This window comes from Heptranchias perlo, chromosome 5 (assembly GCF_035084215.1).
Source record: "Heptranchias perlo isolate sHepPer1 chromosome 5, sHepPer1.hap1, whole genome shotgun sequence".
NCBI lineage: Eukaryota > Metazoa > Chordata > Chondrichthyes > Hexanchiformes > Hexanchidae > Heptranchias > Heptranchias perlo.
In genome coordinates this window covers 36,784,351-36,804,970 of record NC_090329.1, presented here as the reverse complement: position 1 = coordinate 36,804,970, position 20,620 = coordinate 36,784,351, and the positions used below count along the sequence as shown (strand labels likewise).

General features: G+C 44.8%; 1 protein-coding gene across 1 annotated transcript in view; it reads right to left on the bottom strand.

Moving 5' to 3' along the window:
* Positions 1 to 10,658: 10,658 nt before the first annotated feature.
* Positions 10,659 to 20,620, bottom strand: part of LOC137321355 (probable E3 ubiquitin-protein ligase RNF144A-A) — an 86,536-nt gene continuing 76,574 nt past the window's right edge. Inside the window, exons 7-8 of the mRNA XM_067983741.1 lie at positions 14,899 to 14,988; positions 10,659 to 12,749 (exon numbers count right to left, since the gene is read on the bottom strand). Of these exons, the coding sequence (XP_067839842.1) occupies positions 12,618 to 12,749; positions 14,899 to 14,988 (222 nt within the window). The 3' untranslated portion in view covers positions 10,659 to 12,617. The remainder of the gene's footprint in view (positions 12,750 to 14,898; positions 14,989 to 20,620) is intronic.

The window sequence follows — 20,620 nt, the reverse complement described above, 5'->3', positions numbered from 1 at the left end:
GCTGTAGTAACTGAACAAAAACGTCCTTAACATGTGCATGTTTTCATTGAAAAAACTCATCAGGACTGAATGTACCACTTGAATCAATCATGGTAATCCAGTCAAGGAGACTACTAATGTCATGATCCAAAATGGGTCAATTGAGTTAATGTTACGACAAAGGGTTACACCTGAAATCTTAACTTTTTTCTTTTTTCCACAAATGCTGCCTGACTTGCTGAGTGTTTCCTGCATTTTTCTGGTTTTGTTTCACATTTACATCATCTGCAGTATTTTATTCTTTGTCAAATGCATTGATGATGCTTTGAACCAAATGCTGATGAGACCTGTAAAACACAGACAAGGCAGCATTGTATTGCCTTTGTGTTTAGAGTTTGTATAGATTGTGGTCATTGTTCCAGTACATTACTGCCATCTCACTGTGGGTTCATAAAGAGTCAGACTGTTATCTGTCTCTGAAAAGCATTTATCTTATCCCAAGTTCTGCAAGGAAGTTTTCATCTGATTGCTTTGTCTCTAATCTCTGTGAACTGTCTCCAGACTGTTGTATTTGAGCTGATTCACTTCTGGAGGAGAACAAATGAACTTGTATTTATATAGTGCCTCAACACCGCTTCAATATGTCCCAAAGCACTTCATAGCCAATGGAATGACTTTTGAAGTGCAGTCACTCTGCAGGCAGCAAGATCCCACTAACAACAAATAAATGTTTTTGCTGAACATAATAGGAGCAGGGGTAGGCCATACGTCCCCTCGAGCCTGCTCCGCCATTCAACAAGATCATGGCTGATCTTTGACCTAAACTCCATTTTCCCACTAGATCCCCATATCCCTTGATTCCTCTAGAGTCCAAAAATCTATCGATCTCAGCCATGAACATATTCAATGATTCAGCATCCACAGCCCTCTGGGGTAGGGAATTCCAAAGATTCACAACCCTCTGTGTGAAGAAATTCCTCCACATCTCAGTCTTAAATGGCCGACGCTTATCCTGCAACTACGCCCCCTAGTTCTAGACTCTCCCGCCAGGGGAAACAACCTCTCAGCATCTACCCAGTCAAGCCCCCTCAGAATCTTATATGTTTCAATGAGATCACCTCTCATTCTTCTAAATTCCAGAGAGTATAGGTCCATTCTACCCAATCTCTCCTCATAGGACAACCCTCTCATCCCAGGAATTAATCTAGTGAACCTTTGTTCCACCGCCTCTAAGGCAAGTATATCCTTCCTTAGATAAGGAGACCAAAACTGTACACAGTACTCCAGGTGAGGTCTCACCAAAGCCCTGAACAATTGTAGTAAGACTTCCTTACTCTTGTACTCCAACCCCCTTGCAATAAAGGCCAACATGTCATTTGCTTTCCTAATTGCCTGCTGTACCGTCATGCTAACTTTTTGTGTTTTTTGTACGAGGACACCCAAATCCCTCTGAACACCAACATTTAATAGTTTCTCACCATTTAAAAAATATTCTGTTTTTCTATTCTTCCTACCAAGTGAATAACCTCACACTTCCCCACATTATACTCCATCTGCCACCTTCTTGCCCATTCACTTAACCTGTCTATATCCCTTTGCAGACTTTTTTTGTGTCCTCCTCGCAGCTTATTTTCCCACCTTGTTCTGTATCGTCAGCAAACTTGGATACATTACACTCAGTCCCTTCACTTAAGTCATTAATATAGATTGTAAATAGCTGAGGCCCAAGCACCGATCCTTGCAGCACCCCACTAGTTACAGCCTGCCAATCTGAAAATGACCCGTTTATCCCTTCTCTATGTTTTCTGTCGGTTAACCAATCCTCTATCCATGCTAATATGTTACCCCCAACCCCATCTTGCATAACAACCTTTTACTTGGCACCTTATCGAATGCCTTTTGAAGATCCAAATATACTACATCCACTGGTTCTCCTTTATCTACCCTGCTACTTACTTCTTAAAAATACTCTAATAAATTTGTCAATCCCGATTTCCCTTTCATAAAACCATGTTGACTGCCTAATCATAATGTGATGTTCCAAGTGCCCGGTTACCACTTCCTTAATAATGTATTCCAGCATTTTCCCAATGACTGTGTCAGGCTAACTGGCCTATAGTTCCCTGTTTTCTCTCTCCTTCCTTTCTGAAGGGAGAATGTTCGCCAGCACATCGGGAAAACTTCTGCTCATCTTTGAAGAGATCTTTTACATCCACCTGAATAAAACAGATGGAGCATTGATTTAATGTCTCATCCAAAGGGTGACATCTGCAACAGTACAGCACTCCACTGTAGTGCTAGCCAAGTCCTGGAGTGACTTAAAACGTTTGACTCAGATGCAAGAGTGCCACCAACTGAGCCAAGCTGTCATTTGAACCGCTGCTTCTGTGAATAACTCTACCATGAATAGACTTAGTCTTAGTTTCACAAAAAGTGTCCAGCGTGGCTGGCGATATTCATATTCTGAACAGAACTCGTGCCTGCGGCAACCCATCCAAATACCGGGCATGAGGTCACTTTAATAACAGCGGCAGGCACCCATCTCATGGAAATATTGTAACAGTGGAGCAGCATCCTGCCCCTCTGAGAGGGAGAGCCTGAGGCTGGAAGAGAAAGGTCGGCCAACATTTTAAAACTTTTTTAATACTGATAGAAGGTTCACTCTGCAACAGCAATTGTTCCCTCTGGAGTTGACTACTGTTGAATGCTTCACTAGGCCCAGATCAGAACCTACGTATGCTCACAACAGACAGCAGTCCCATGGGCCTATCAGGGGCACATCTGGTTGGCTTCCCAGGGTAGCCAAGAACACCCACTGTCATCCCCCCAAACTGTAGGTGTAACTGGGGTTGGCAGAAAAAGCATTGGCCCTAGGGCCACCAACCCTCCAGGATTACCCCCGGAGTTGCCAGGAATTAAAGACTAATCTCCAGGACACTGCTGCAAGCAACCCAGGAGAAAAATCATAGGGGCATTAAAACATTTTCTTTGAACACTTTGTTTACTCGAAAAATATTGGACATGGGGAAAAAGGCTGATTGACTGACAGTCAAGAATCATCCAATCGGATAATGAAAAGTCTATTCGCTTTTCAATTGGTGTGGGAAGGCGGTGCACCGTGAGCATGGATATGTTGAGCGACCAATGGCAGGACTATGGGGGCGGGTCAGTTGGAGGCAGGGGGTCATGTGATGACACCGCCAGGAATACGTCCAATCATAGTTGCCAACTCTAATCGGCCCCAGCAAGTTCAGGATTTCTGGTCTACTTAAAAATGGTCAGAAACCTGGCAGATCTGCCTTGTGCCCGTTACTTATAACCTTGCACAATTTCTGGACTCTTGTTCTTTAAGCTTTCTTCCTCCGTTACTTCTGGAAAAATATCTGGCATCCGCACACCAACCCAAGTGAGGCAGGGAGCACAGCGTGTGCACGCGGAGGAGGGGTGAATTGGATTGAAGCATTTTCCAGTCACAAAGCTAAACCAATTCATTGGCTCCACGGCTCCAGGGCTCCAACAACAAACCTATTTGACATGGGTTGCAGATTCTGGGATTTGTTAAAAGGCAGTCAGAGATACTGAGATTGTGGACAAGAAAGCAGATGTGGTCCCGATGTTATTTCACCGCCACCAGTAAAATGATTTCTCAAAAGTCTTTAAAACAAATATAAAATAATTGTCTTGTGCAACATGACTTTTACAGTACACTTCTTCAACACTGGGTATTATCATTATGAGCTGCCCTTAAGTGTCTTCCAAGTTTATTTGGTTTTGACCTGGACTTCTGAACCTGAAAGATATTAATTGCTTGTTTATTTAAACACAAGAGAAAAGATATCTTAATAACAGTATTGGGATGACACTGAATACCTTCCTTTATTGTACTGCTTTTGATTTTTGCAAAGTATGCAGCTTTTCTATGACTGGAAGTCTGGGGATTCACTGAAATGGAATTCCATTATTGTTCAGCTGGAGCCGAATTGAACAGCCAAATGTCAATAAGACCTTGTTCTAGAGCTGGAAGAGGTACCGTTTCTATGTAGTGAAAACCTCTCCATAACAATTCGGTCAAATTTAAAATACTCCAAAAGGTATACGACGCTATTCAATTTTGGCAGCACAAAAGAATGATGGATACTTACATTCTTTTATTTTAAAAAAAGAGATACCAATTATATATATATACTTTTTAAACACAGGAGTACATTTAGTTATTTACATACAAGATTCATCCATGCTTAGCAATACACGGAGTGGAGATAATGAGATTTTCACACATTTATATGAGATTATGCAAATATTCTGTATTAGCATTCTAGGGTTTATCTACAGGCCATCTCCTTTAATGTCAACTGGGCTCACAGAAGCATTTTAAGGCATAAAACTGACCCCTTTAGCACAACACATAGATTACAAAATTGGAATGGGAGATTGGGTTCAAATCACGTGGCAACATTTTGTAGAGAAACGGAGGAAAAATAAAGCTGATATTATTTATACATTCCTTATTGTTAATATAAAAAAGAAATACACAAAAAACTTTTTTTTGCAACAATTCTGCATAAGAACACAGGCTAGAAAGAAACCATTAAATGTTCTCAAGACAAGTAGTACTACTCTACTGTAATTATTATAGAGAATTGAAAGAACGGGGAAGGATACAATGCAAGATACTTTAACGTTAAAAAATTAAGTATTTTAAGACTAAATTATGTGGTTTGTGACAAAAAACCTTTGCATTTACTCTTGAAATATTTTGCCTAAAACAATATTTATATTAGATTGTGACCAAAAAATATTTTCCATGACAAACCAAAATTGTTTAGCATAAAATGTAAGTGTACAGAAAACATGCAAAGTATGTGTAAGGGCAAAAAAAATCACTGACACCAAGAACTTATTTTTAAATTGAATTACAAAAGTAAAAAAAAGGCCAGTGATTTCCTGGATCATGTGTCCCTTTCAAAATAAGACCTTCCAGCAGTCAATATATGCAAGCTTCTGGGATCATCTATAGGTTCCTGCATTGAGCGAGACATCTCAAATTCTAAAAGCTTTAACAATTAGAATGGTCCAGGGAAACCTACCAGATGAGTCACTGTATCTGTCCTGATTAGTGGTAACTAACAATAATTCTAGTGTAATATTTTCTTTCATTCATTCAGGTAACAGATAAAAGGGGATTGTTTTCAGTGATGCTGAATGAGGGTGAATCAAAACCTTGACAGTTTGATTTCAAAGACAATACTGAATAAAAGTCCGAGGACTTGAACATTTCTTAAACCCCATTTCTCCATTTCCACCGTCCCCCTCCCACAGTGATGGATTTTCAGATTGGCACTATTTTAACACCAGTAATAATTTAATTAAAACATTTCACTGTGATTTCCAGTAGTCTCAGAGAAACAATCTGGTCATTTCTTTCACATATATTTTAGCCTTCTGATCAAGTTTTGTTTATTTTTCTTTAAGCAAAGGACAGCAACTTAATCTACTGCTTTCCTGTCTCCTCATTGCTGCTCTCAAATACTGGAGGGCAAAGTCTAAACTGCGAACATCTGTGGCTAGAAGCTCTCATCAGGCACGTTCATTTGGAACAAAAGATCTCTCTCCAAATTGCTCTCACCTCAAGATGATGACGTGGACCAGCTGTTTGACTAATGCTGCTGAGCGGCTTTGGTTGCCTGCTACTCATTGAAGTAGCACGCATTTTGAGCTTGACAAATATTAAAAACCTGTGTCGTATTTGTATGCTAAATTCTACTTAGTAATGCATTCAAGACCAATAATAACCATGAAGGATAACTGGAGTCTGAATGTCCATCAGTCTGGGATTCCAATTTCAGAGTAACAGCTACAAAAAAAGAATAAAAATAATAAATGCTACTTAACCCTGGTTCTGTGCTATATTTAAAAAGTCACTGGAAACATTAAGGGGTTGCATTTCGCCAGGATCTCCCGATCTTCTGCCAGAAAAAGATGTGTAGAATTGTGGAGAAATGCCATTTCTATGGGGTTTCCGGGGATCTTCCATCAAAGTTATGGCAGACAACTGGGAAAACCCCCAAAACACATTCAACCACAAGTACTTAAAAATATAGATCAAAATCATATGCGTAGATAAACATTTAAAACACTATTTTCAAGTATCCATCCACACCCTCACACAGACCATAAGTAACAAAAAGGCAACATTCAGAAATGTGGAGGGAGTGATTTTAATGTAAAGTACTTTCCACCTATGTATGTAATCGTAAAAAAGTGATTAACAATGAACATGACTGGATGTATCCTCCATTTTGTGATTGAGATTCTCTATTTCAGAGCTCTCCTCACACCAGAAAGATGTTCCACTGATGTTATCAAGAGGAATAAAACAGGAATACACAGCCAGCGCTAACAGATCTGCATCAGTTAGTTCCCACTCTGGGATGGGAATGGGCCACTTTCTGAGGTGTACAGAACTAACACAAGTAGCGCAGTGCCCTGTTGGAAGGAGAGCTCTCTGGTACTGAACTAAATCAAAATTACAGGCCAAAAGAATTTTTTCACTGTTCTTTTATTACTGATGTTAGCTTACTCTGGGTTGGGGTATCCGAACAGTAGCCCCAGAGCCCTGACAATCCTGCCCTCAAAGCACAGGCAGCTATTGGCACTTATATTTGCTCTTCAGTAGTTTGTCCTGTTTGAATTGTGTGATCCTGGAGGTTTGGAAAGGACTGTTCTTAGCACTTTTTGCTCATTGGCAGATAAATTCGCCAATATCTGTTAAGTATTAGCAACTTGAGATAGACAGAAATTAATGGGATCATGGATTAAAATTTTATGTGGCCCCCAAAGCTCCATGGTATCCAACTATATAGCTTGCGGAGACAAGGCGGGGGGAGGGAGGAAATTGAACAATGTTGTGCCTGTTTTTTGGGTGAAGAATCAAGGTTGGAGGGACGAATTTTGGGTGATGATCTTCTGTGCACAATCTCCCCCGGAAGTGCCACAAGCTGCCAAGTTGGAAGCCAGCTACTTCCAGATGTGTAGGGCATTCACCTGAAACTGCTGTTAGGTGCCTTGCATATGCAAATCGGGGTCCTGTTGCTGTTTGTAGGACCCCCGGTCATCAACTGGGCGGAGTTTGCACCATGCATGCTCTACCCAGTTGTCCTGGTTCTTCAGTGGCCTAACCAGCGGTCCTTAAAGGGACCGCAGTGCTCTCCTGGCTCCACAAAAATACCGAGGGCTGCTGCTAGCTGGGCTGGACTCCCCTCCGTTTTGCTACCTCCCCAGCAGGCCACGACCGGTGAGCTGCATTGGGGCAACCGATTGGTGTCTGCAGCTTGCCAATTTCCCAAAAACGCGGCCGCATGTTTAGATTGCACCGCTCATTTCACACCGGAAGCCAGCACGAGTTGAATTTCTCCCCCAAATAGTTTGGAATCTCCAGCTCTATGCTATCTTGCTCCTTTAATAAATTATTTTTTGGCTTGTTGGTGTCCAATGAAGAAGTGCTGCATTGATTTGCGTCATTGTGTAGTATTAACCTTAATTCTTGTGTAAAGATGCTGCATAGAGAATCATTTTGTTTCTTTAATACAATGGAGGTGGTCATACCATTAGTAGCAATCAGTACATTTTGGTAAATGCAATTATGGCAAAAATAAAATACTTTGTCTAAGACTTAGCATGGTATTGACTTCCTTAATTCTGTCTTGGTACATAAAGGGATTAAAACACAGCTTCACTCACAGAAAACATGCCCTAGGATAGTTTTGACACAATAGAAGTCAGGTGTCTTGCGGGATTGGTTTGAATTGTGCTCGTTTGGCAGCTTGTTTTTTTAGATTTAATAGAGAATTATTTAAATGTGTTTGGTCCTGGTCATTTACTGGAAAGTATTTCTTAGCCTGGCCGGCTCAAATCAGACAGTCTGTGTGAAGCCTTGAGAGTAGCCAGGCTAGTTAGTTTCTGTGGACGGTGAGAAAAGGAAAAGTACGCCACATAAGAATACATAGTTTCGCATAGTAGTGATAATCATTATCTATCTTCTGCTCAGACAAGACGACAGTTAAGTTTAATAACTATTGTAAAATCTAAGTTGTGTCATTGCGATTGTACAGTCTTTTACTGTTTAATAAATTTGATTGGCAATTAAAGGCCAAGTCCCAGTCTAGTATAGCATCACTCTGCCATGGCAAAAAACCAGTAAGCTGAAACAAAGTGAAGAGGGTTCTCCGTTCAATCCCTGGGAATGCAACAAATTGACCTTGCTGTCTGACCAAGTACAAGCAATCTCTGGGACATATGGAGTGTACACTCACCTGTGGGAGTGGTCAATAACATTGAACCCCCAAAAAAAATCTAGGAGTAAGAGAGAGTGAAAAAAAAATGTAACAGTAATGTTCTTTCACAATCTGACTGCTATCTGCAAATTGTCAACAGCTCTGAATGATAAATTGAGCATTACTAATTAAGAAACCATATTTATATGCCGTAGTTGTTTTGGCATGAGGTGAAGGCAGGTTTTTAAAAAGCCTGAAACATTTCACTATTGCCACCGAACCACTTTAAAAGTAACTGAGGTGCAAGGACAACGCAATTAGAGGTTCATCCTCCCTCCCTCCTCCCCCCAAAAAACTGAAGAAGTTCCTGAAGAATTTCTAATATCCATTTCTGTTTCTTGTAAACTCTACTTTGTTAATCTGCCTCACCTCCTTTATTTTTTGTGCTGCTTGTCCTTGTGTGTGCTCTGCTTAATTTGTATTTCCTCAGAAATGAACTGTCTGTGTTCCCCCACCGACCCCCCAAAAAGATAACAGATAAAATCATCACATTTACCTGAAATGAAAAGTATAAAACAAAGGCACAGAAATGATATGTTCCAGCAGCCCTTTGCACCTTACTTAATAAAAACAAAAGCCTTCTACTTTTTCCTTGCTGGTTATTGTAGCTGATAACACTAAAGAAATTCTCCATAATTATAGAAAAATTATTTTAGGACATTAAAGAATAAAAGGTCTTGAAATTAAGGTAGAGACAGAGCACATGTACACTCAACAATGCACTGTAAGTACTGTGAGAACTTGATACAGGACATCCAAACTGGCATGAACACAGAGCTCACTGATATGACTTGGCTTTGTTCTTCAATGCAATTGTTTTCATGACCCTACTTCCTCTATTCCTTATTATCCATACTTTTGCTTCAGAATTTTTGTTCATTCATAACCAATTTTGAACCCTTAGGCTTCCTGTCTTCTTCACTCTCCTCTCCCTTAGTTAGTGCTTCCAAGTACTGGTCATTCATCTCTTAAGCCCACAGACCAAGAAGTAATTACAGGAACAGGGTCAGAAGAGGTGAAGGTTCAAAATCATCAGATTAAACCACTGAGGAAATAAGAGAAAGTGGGAGTAAATATGGAAGTAGGAAGTAACCAAAGCCACAGATACCCCCTTTATGCTAGAGCATGCCTCTAACAGCAAGAGAATTATGATAGATAACATGGCAATATGAACAAAATCATGGTAGCAGTAGAGGTGCCAAATCCATGCTCATGAGGAGGGATCATTAGGTTCCTCCAACAGCAAAAGCCCGGTTCCAGAGAGTGTCAGTTGCAATGGGTCAGATATCTTGGTTCTGGTTGTTGGCAGGCACACCTCTCAGCTTGCTTGTGTAAGCCTGAAGCATGCAGCGTGCTTTAGCCATTGCTGATTTGAATGCAATTTAATCTGGGGGAAGAGTACAGGTAAAAATGATCAAGTTGCGAATGAAATTGTGGCTTCTAAGCAACTTTGCATGTGCAGTATAAATGGGGCAATTTGGCATTAACAGATATTGGAACAGTTATGGAACCATAATATAAATGCGACAGGACATAAATTAATTCTGGTCACGCCAAACCTGAAATAATGAATAAGGCTTTCAAAAACTGACCTATTGTGACCCTTCATGTCTTTCCAATTAACACTGTGGAACAGAACATGAAATGGACTCGACAGAGAGAAGTTGCAACAATGAACAATATCCTCATTTACACTCACTTTTAAGGGAAACTGTGGTACAGTATTAGACCCCTTGAAAGTAAAAAGGGATGTTAATAAGGTTTTTGTTCAAGTCAAAAAACCTAAAGAGTGAAAATTCAGATGTGTTGTGCTCATCTTCATGGACAACAACCCCTAAAACCACTGCAGCTTTTAAGAAATGGTTATCAGGACCAATTTCAATAAATACCAGTTCTGCCATTGAGCATGTTGCAAGATTTGCCCGGGTACACGACATGTTCACAGTCCCAGTCCGTGATCAGCTGCACATCTGCAGTCAAAATGACAAATATTATTGCAGATATCTATTAAGAGACAGTGGGCGCTAAATTGGGCCATGTAGCGCCAGTTGTTTTGGCACTACATGGCTTCTCCGACATCCAAGATGGCGTCTTGGATGCGCATGCGTGACGTGCGCCAAATGCCATCTTGGTATAGGGGTTAGCGCAGGCGCAGATAACGAATGCTGGAATTATGTAAAGCAGGGAGAAAATGGCTTCAATGTGCAAAGCTGATTTAAAGTGATAACACTATTTTGGGACTTAACGCTCAACTCAACACAACACACAGTCTTAACCCCGACCATCTGAACGTGTCTTAGAGTGCCTGGAGGACTTCCCCCCCACCCCCACCCCCCCCAAGCGCTATTTAAAGGAGCCATGCAGAATTTACAGGTTAGTGGCTGGATTATTGCTTCTGGCTGCAGAGACATTTGCAACCGTTTTTGGAGGTATCCTAGACTTGAATATTAGGACATGGGGACATAGCCTAATATTTAGAGCCAGGACGTGCAGGAGTGAAGTTAGGAAATGCTTCTACACGCAAAGGGTGGGAGACGTTTGGAACGCTCTTCTGCAAACGGCAGTTGATGCTAGCTCACTTGTGAATGTTAAATCTGAGATTGATAGATTTCTGTGAACCAAGGGTATTAAGGGATATGGGGCTAAGACGGGTATATGGAATTAGGTCACAGGTCCACCATGATCTCACTGAATGGTGGAATAGGCTCGAGGGGCTAAATGCCACTGCCATTTGCCGCCTCCTGATATGCGCCACCTTTTCCTGCAAGAAAGCGGGACGTGTGTCTGGGTGACGTGCCTGTCATGGTTGAATAGCTGCCAGTGTGTGTGGCCTGTGAGTTGTGGATGGGCGGCTTGAAACAGTGGTAATGTGCAAGGGTGAGAGGAAGCATCTGGTTGGAAGAGTTGGGTACTGATGGAAAGAGTTTGTTGGTATGTGGGGGATGAGGGTGTAGTGCGTGGTGCAGTTGGTAGGAGATGCCACTTGACAGTTGACCTCACTCACCTTAACCACTCATGTCAAAGCATTGAACTTCTTCCTGCACTGCATCCATGCCTGGTACCAACTCAGATCGGCAGATTGGTGAGGTCTGGCGTGCAGATTGGAGGATGTGGGATTTAGTAGTGTGCAACTTTTATTCAATGTTTTAACATAACTCAGTGTGTAAACATAGGGATGGGACCTGCACCTGTGTTTTACGTGTGCGATGTCTGATCTCCGTTCAGACTCTGTGCAGACAGTGGACTGTTATTTTCAGCAAATAACAGGTACAAGCTACCTTTAAGAGATTTCTAAGAAACATCCTCCCTTGAAGAGATTGAGCTCCCCTTGGTGGTGGAAAGTGGGAATTGCATTGATTCCATGTGCAAGGCCTGGAATGGAACGCTGATTGCAGCTAAGTCCTCGGGTGGGCTGAAACTTGAGTCCTGCTTGCGCAGAGGTCATTGGGCGCGGGGCGATAGCGCATCACGTTACCTGTGCCCAAAAACGGCCCCGATCCAATTTTCCCCCCAGTGCATCTTTATACATTGGAAAACTTACAATAAAGACAGAAAAACATGGAGATATTATATTGTAGACAGATACAGATAAACAGCGTGGAAGTCACGCCGTCTAGTAATTATAAAACCTTTAAATGCCCAATTCAAAAATCAATAAAAATGCCCTTTAAAAGCTTTTATACAGTAAAATTGATTTTTCACCCTTTAGAGACAGGGATGTGGATTTTTTGCATTAAAACAGCTCTCATATTTTAATAGATGACCTATCATAATGTTACCTATTACAACCTTCTGTTCTGACAGAGGATCTACGCCTAAAATGTTAACCTGTCTTTTCTCTTTACAGGTGCTGAAGAATCTGCTCTGCATTTTCAGCTTTTTGTTACAAAATTGCATTTTTTCCTCTCTTCATATAATCTTATTCAACCTACATATATTTTGTATTTAAATGCACAGCTGTACATTGTCAAGAATATTGCTTCTTTTGGAACCATTTAAACAAGTACTTTTTAAAGCTTGCTACCTGCATTCCAGAGCTTTTGTGCAGAGTAGCATATTCCTGTTCATTTTCTCTGAATAAACTGTCTCTTGGGCATCCAGATTTCTTCTGGTCACAAACTTTAAAAAAAATTTACTGCATTCTCACAGACCCTAGATTGTGATATTGATGTGCAAATCGGGAAAGCAAATTTTGGCACTGGGAAATATGGTGGGTCAAAATAAGGCAGTTTAAAATGATAAGTAAAATAGGAAAGAATGTTCTTAAAATGCAGTCATCCTTTTTTTCTGTTTCTGGGCACAGGATTATGTGGGTAAAGGATCATCATCTCCTTTGTTACATTTGCACTTGCAGCAGAGGACAAATGGTGTGGCAAGCAGGAGGAAAGGTGATGCTACTAACAGCAGCAAGCCAAAGCCTGCAAATATTCCAACGACCTAAACAGGGGAAGAAGAAGAAAAAAAAACATGATTACTGCATCATGTAATGATGAAAAAAAACTAAACTCTCATTGAAGAAAGTTATTACCTAAAACTGATTAGTCAATTATAATCTTAAAATATTTACCAGTTGGGACAAAAGATTTCTTTATTGTCCGGATGTTGCACAAATGTATCCATTTTAACAAGAACAAAAAGGAACATGGAGACAAATGCTAATGACTATATGATTACATCAAGCAGCTCAATAGACAGACACTATGGGGGAACATATGTGAGATACATGTATATTTGTTTTTACAATTTTGCTATAATGAGGAGTGGAAATCTCCCCCCTATATAACTGGCAATTTTCATAACAGTATACTTTTGGTTTAGCAGTCAACATAGACCTTTTCCACATTAACTCACCTTCATAATGATTTGCTTAATTTCTGAATTGAGCGGATAATATTTTCACACAGCAACTAAGGTAACCTGCTGTTTAACTGACCTCAAAACCATTCCCTCCTGAAATTGCACCAGAAAGCCAGTCAAATTCTGGCTTGTCAAACACGTGTTTTTCCATTCCTTGTACAGTTATAACAGCCATGGTTACTGCCATTTTCACCAAAGTTATATTAGAAAGGCCTCCTCCTGTGCTGTACCTACTATGATATATGTGTATATCATATATATTTTACATAGAATGTACAGCACAGAAACAGGCCATTAGGCCCAACAGGGTAAAGTTGTTTCTCCTGAATTCCCTATTGAATTTATTAGTGACCATTTTATATTCAAATTACAACAGCAACAACTACCACAATAAGTCTCCATTGGGGCTGTGGGGAAAGAGCAGAGGGGAAATGGGACTTCAAGCCTGACTTACACAACAGCAGTAACATTCAGTAGGAAGTACAAAGATGGAGCAGAGCAGAGGTAACCCTCTAAAATCCCTATTTATATTCACTTAGCAACAAAGCGCAGGCATTGAAGCCAACAGCAGCTAATGTTCCAGCTGATTTGCGGTGACTGCCCTCACCATGTGCTACTATATACTTTCCCGAATTCACAGGTTTATCATTTTACTAATCTTACAGACTCTGGGATCCTGCAGGTGGCACTTTCCTTCAGAATGGGCCATACTGTCGGTGTGCACTGGAATACTTTTTAAACAAAATATGCATGAACCTAATTCTACAGTTTTAATGTCTCATCACATCAAAGATAAAGGAAAGTGTGGAGGAAGATTTATTTGATTATAAAGTTACTCCACCCCTCATCTAGCTAATGTGGAAAATTGATTTTAAGAAATAAGCCTCCAATCTCATAGGAAGTATTCATAGTTTCCAATCCCTGAAATCCACCACTTTGTTCTCCCTCCTGCAGGGAGTTACTTAGCTGTTGTCCAATATGGCGAGTACAGTGAGTGGCTCCATACTTAATTCTACAAAGTCATATTCTTCATGGTTTTCTGGATTCCGATCAGAAGGTAGAGATAGAGAAAAATTTGTACCAGTTGACCAAAACTATGTACTTAGCTGATTTTTTTCCGCTCCCATTCAACATGCAGGGTGGGAAAGGATGCTTATCATCTGGATTCCTGTAGCTAGCTTGTAACTCAGCAGCTCCCTCAAGAGAGAGGAGAGACCTGAAATGTTAAGTGTCCAGGGAAAGAGAAACCAAGAATAAAATTATGAATACCTCTAACTGATGAGTAATATTACCATTTTTCCACATTACCTGGATTTTGATTTTTTTGGGGAAGGAGAGGGGATAGGAGGAGAGTCGTTTATGATGAAATTGTTGCCCATTACACCTACTCTTCTTGAAATATTTCCAGTGGTTCCTGAGAATAGTACTGGCAGAAAAAGCAATAAGTTTATAAGCTTCACTGCTGGTGCAATACTTGTTTCCATTTTGAGCTCATACTCTTGAGATTCCCTTGCTGGCTAAAAGTGCCAAGCATTTCTTAAGAACATGCAGCAAAGGAGTCACAAGGGTGTCAGATACTGAAATCTCTCTGGGGTCAACAGAATCTTTTCATGCAGCTAAAAACTGTTCCCAAATCAGTCAGAAATACATAGTCACTGACACCATTGGGTAATGATAAGGATTGATAGCTTAGAGTGACAGGAATGGAAATAGAATTTTTTCTACTCACCTGGGTTCTGTGCCAGATGACAGAGGCACGAGTGTGGCCAAGCTTGTTTCGGCAAGGCCCTTTATCATAGTGAATTAAAAGAAAGTCGTCCTGTTTGAAAAAGGAACAATTTCAAGAGATTAATATTGTCTCACCCAAGCAAAGTCCATTTAACGTTCTCCTAAATCTCATCTAAAAGATAGCGTTTGAAATTCATTTATTAACTTTAAACAAGGACTATCATCTCTTCCAACAAACTGAAGGGAAACCTTAATCTTGGTGGGTGGGTAAATACAACACATGGGGCTCGATTTTAGGGTCGGGTTACCTGCGGGTTTCCAGCGGGGGGGCCCCGAAAATCCCGATCTCCGATCACGTGACCGGATTCGGACGAAATCCCGGCCACTTCCGGGTACCGCGCTGACGTGCGGGGCTGCGCGCGCAAGCCCCGCTGGTGGGAATCCCGCAGGCAATTAAAGCCAGCGGGGTTCCACTTGAGAGCACTTAACTTGCTTGTTGTGGTCAGTTAATGAGCTGAAGCAGCTGTCAAAAGAGGAAGTGTGGGATTTTACGGTCAAAGCAGTCAGTTTCCCACACTGGGGGAAACAGGACCCTTCAAACCAGGCGTGTTGCAGCCAGCAGCCTGTGCCAGGTGCCAAGGTGCGCTCCACGGGGGAGCGCCCTCACCCACGCAGGAGGCCACCGCGTCACATAGGGCAACCCCTGCCCTCCACCAACCCCCGCCAAGCCAGAGGACAGACCGACACGAAACCGCAGCCCCAGTCCGAGGACCCACCCACCTACCCTGCACAACCCCTCACACCAACACCTGCCAGATGGGTGGTGCGTTGACATCGTCGGAGGACGAACAGGATGACCAGCCCCAGCAGCCTCACAGTCCACGCCGTCCGCCTCGGAGAGGTGGGGCCCCCCAACACGGTGCTGCGGCACACCCACCTGCACAGCAGGAGGGAGGGCAACCGCAGAGAGAGATGCGTCGCAGGAGGCACTACCCTCCGCACAGGGTGTACAGAGCGAGGCTCAGCTTCATGGACCTCTCCGAGGAGCAGTGCATACGGAGGCTCAGAGTCAATCGCCAGGTAGTCGCCGACATCTGCAGCCTCCTTAACGACGAGCTGCTCCCTGATGGACCAAGCAGCATCTTCTTACCTGTCGCCGTCAAAGTCACCACTGCCCTCAACTTCTTCGCATCCGGTTCCTTCCAGGGTGCCACCGGGGACATCACCGGGGTCTGTCAGTCCTCTGCACACAAGTGCATAAGGCAGGTCACCGATGGGTTGTTCCGCAGGGCCTCCCACTACATCAACTTCGCCATGGACGAGCGCAGCCAGATGGAGAGGGCGGTTGGATTCCATGCCATGGCCGGCTTCCCACGGGTGCAGGGTGTAATCGACTGCACCCACATCGCAATACGGGCACCTCCGCATGAGCCAGGGCTGTTCATCAACAGGAAGGGGTATCACTCCATGAACGACCAGCTCATCTGTGACCACCGCCAGAGATTCCTACACGTGTGCGCCAGATACCCCGGCAGCTGCCACGATGCCTTCGTCCTCAGGGAGTCCGCCGTCCCGCCCATCCTGCAGGCACCCAACGCCGGCAACGGCTGGCTCCTCGACGACAAGGGGTATCCCCTCCACACGTGGCTCATGACACCTCTGAGGAACCCCATCACCGAGCCGGAGCGTCGGTACAATGACAGCCACACTGCTACCAGGTCTACAATTGAGCAGACCATAGGGCTTCTCAAGATGCGCTTCAGGTGCCTTGATCGTTCTGGGGGAGCGCTCCAATACACACCATTCAGAGTGGGACGAATCATAGTTGTCTGCTGTGCCCTGCACAACATGGCCCAACAGAGAGGGGTGCCGCTGGAGGAGGCCCCATCCACACCCGCCACCCACATTGAGGAAGGCGAGGAGGAGGAGGAGGAGGAGGAGGAGGAGGAGGAGGCGGAGGCGGAGGAGGAGGAGGAGGACGCGCCCGAGGATGTTGGACGACCCATGCGCCGAGCCGCGACTCACCGGGATGGTCGCCGGGCCAGGGACGCACTCATACGTCAACGGTTCTCCTAGAGTCAGACACTGCGAGGCGCTCGCATCTCCTCACCTGCACATGCGAGCGGCCATACCAGCCCCCTCCACTGAAGAGTGCTGCCAGTAATCCTGCACCCACAGCAGTGTGCCCAATGGGTGGCAGCAGGTGTTCACCGTCATGATGGCCTCCATGGAACGCAACTACTGCACAAGCCGCGGAAGAATGGACGAGAGGTGGCAGGAGTGGTGAGAATAGACTATTTAATATGTGGAATGTGACATCATTTAAGAAACAAAGTACAAAATAATAAACACCCTGGTGTATTCCCTTTGTGATTATAAGGCCTTTGGAATTCTTCTCCGGGAACCCCTACGTGGTGCTACCCCTGTGGCTCCAGCAGAGGTAGTGGCAGGTTGCTCGTCTTCTTGCCTTGACCGGGTAGATGCTTTTGGCGGACGGCCCCTGGGTTTCGGTGCCCGTGAGGGCACCTCCACAGACTGCTCCTCCTGCACCGGGGCAGGGGCAGACTCGGCCACCTGGAGAGGAGGCACCATTGCGGGTGCTGGTTGAGAGGTGGGCGACGGGTGGGACGTGGGGACGCCTCTTCCATGTCCCCGGTCACCATCATCCCTCTCTTGGCCTCGGCCCACATCACCCCTTCCACCCTGCTGGACGGCAGTTTGGATGGCATGTGTGAGGCCTTGCAAGGCCACCCCTAGTGTATCCCTCAGCCTGTTGGTGGCGTCGGAATGTTGCTCACCCTGAATCCGTACAGACGTTGTGAGGGCCTGCAAGGACTCGAAGTGGAGCTGTGCGTGACGCTCGAGGGAGGCCAGCCTGTCCTCCACCGCAGACAGTCCCGCACCTACCTGCGACACTGTGTCGTCGGTACCCTCCTGTGCCTGCGCCACCAATGCCCACATGCAGGAGGTGGACTCCTCCATCGCCTGCGCTATTGTGGACAATGCGCGCGGCACCTCTGCCAGCACCTCAGCAATTAGCTGGTGGCCCTCGACGACTCTCCTTTTCTCTGGTGGCCCCCTGGGTTCAGCATCTGGGTCCGGCTGAGCAGAGCCTGGAGATGAGTGCTCCCTCCGTCGCGGACCCTCCGCGGCTGCCCCTGCCACCAGGGTCTGCTCATGCTCACTCGTGCGCAGTGACTCACCAAGTGCTACCCCAACTAGTTGGCGAGGGGGACCCACCGAGGTGCGTGTCTCTGCGCTGGTGGATGGTTGGCTCTGATGTGACGATGCACCCTCAGAGACCGCCATGTCCTCTGAGGAATCGCCCTCCATGCTCGCTTGATCCAAAGACGCACCTGCAAGAGAACAGAGGGCACTTTGAGGCATGTGGACCAACTTGACAGTGCGCCTGATGGCAGGTGATGATACGGTCACTCGCGATCATGGGTGTTGAGTGTCAGCTTTCCCTTACCGCCCATTTCGGCAGCGACACACTCGCCATCGGCCACCGACAGGCAATGTCGCGTGCGGGCGAGGTCGAGCGCCTCCACCTCTGCGTCGGTGAGCTCCACCACTTGCGGCGGCCCACCTCCGGTGCGTGCCCTTTCGCGGTTGTTCTTGCTCCTCTTCTCCTGTGAAGGCAAAACACAGATGTGTGAGTGGGTGCGTCTTGCATCGTGAGACGCATCGAGCATCGGTGTGGTTGGGTTGAGCGTGGCGCGGAACGGATGGGAGGAAGTGTGGGCCACGTGCCCATCCCATTGCATGGGGATTGGGGTGTGTGGTAGTGTTCGGGTGGGGTCAGGGACGGTGGGTACTTGCGTGCACGGCGAGGATGGTGAATGAGTGGCTGTGAGGATTGCTGATGGAGCGCAGTGGTGGCTGTGCAGGAGGGGGTTGTGATCTGCTTGGCGTGATGGTGGGGACGGGATGTGGGAGGGTGCGTTGGTGTACTCACCTTGCCAGACCTAGTCAGGTCATTGAAGCGCTTGCGGCACTGCTCCCAAGTCCTTGGGGTGTTGCCCCTGCTGCTCACCTCCGCCGCCACCTCTGCCCATGCCTTCCTGGTTGCGGCGGCAGGGAACTTGCGCCCATCCTCAGGGAAGAGTGTTTCCCTCCTCCTCCTCACGCCCTCCAGCATCAGCTGCAGTGCCAGATCTGAAAAACGGGGCGCAGCCTTTCCCCTTTGTTGAGCCATTCTCCCAGACCTCTTGCTTGCAGCAGGAGGGGCTTTGGGAGACTGCCCCTTTAACTGGAGCTCCTACATCGCGTCGACGGTACTGCGCATGCGCAGCCGGCCGGCACGCAGCTGGGGAGCGCAGAACCCGGAAGCAGGCCTTAATGGGTCCAATTATCCCGCGATCGCGTGGGGGACGCGAACAATTACCCGTCCGCGTTTTCGACGCTCCCGGAGGACCACCCGCTGGGAACCCGCAGGCCTGCTAAATTCGAGCCCATGGTTTTATTCACAAAAACAAGTCTCATGCTGCAGTTTTTTTCCCTGCTGTTTTTAAAAATACTGGCTCCTGTTTTTTTAAACCATTTGCCACTGAGAATTTGTTATAGCATAACAAATACTCACTGGGCACAAGAGAGGGGGAAAAAAAGGTCCCCAAAAGGCAACTGTGGACTGTCAACAATATATAGGCTGCACGCTTAGTGTTGCAAAGAGGATCCTTGTACTGCACATCCACTCTATTAAGTGATAAAGCAGGTGCCCACAGGGCCTCGCGTGAGAGCCTGGTAAAAGTGGTTAGATTAACATGGGCTCCCGCTGACTGTTCAGTTGGTAAATGTACTGTCAAGCGTGGACCTAAGCCACACAGACCAGGAAAGCCTTGTGTTCAGCTCCTGGTTTGTATTGACGTTCTCTAATCTCAGCTGAGACAAACAGTACGGGCACATGTGGTCACCCCACAGCTCCTCTTAGCCAGGAAAGGAATCAAACCAGGCATGGCTCTTAGTCTTAACTGCTGTCCATTTGCTAGAAGATGCATGCACGTGCGGACATTATGTTCAACCTCGGGGCACTACAGCTATCTGCACGTTGTAATCACGTAATTTTAATTCTCTCTCATTGCACTGCTGGGCTCAGTAATTCATTTAAGTCAGTTCTTCTGATGAGATCAACAATAGTCACAATTAACATAAAAGCCCTACTGAAATAAACAAAAGACAAAAGGATCACAAAGCCAGGCTTTTGCAAGAGGCACTGATTTAAAATAGATGAGAATGGCTTTTTGTTAGCTTCTTTGTATTATGATGAGAAGTTTGTAAAAATTACAATTTTCTGAAATGATGCTCTGTTAAAAAAAAAGTGACAAATGCTAGAATGACAATAGGAGCAAAAGAGACTGAAACATTCATATTTACAGTAGCTCGAGAAACAAAGAACACTGCCATATTCTAACTGTAGGTGGTGGTGGGGGACGGCGAAGAAAGGCACAGAGATCCTCAGGAACCAAACAATATAATTAGGAAGATTTGGCAGATTTCCCTAACACATGATACGTCTTAGAACTGGGAAAGATCGACAGTTAAGCCGGAAGGCCAGCCCCAGCCAACTCTTAAAGCGTGTTAAGAGTACTACAGTGTCTCACCAAGGGTTGCTTTTGAATGGTTTTCCAGTGTTTGAAAAGTTCATTGACGTCATTTATCAGGCCTTTAACCCTTTCAGCACCTGCAGTTCCGAGATTTTCTTGCTGATTTTCTAGTGCATTTTA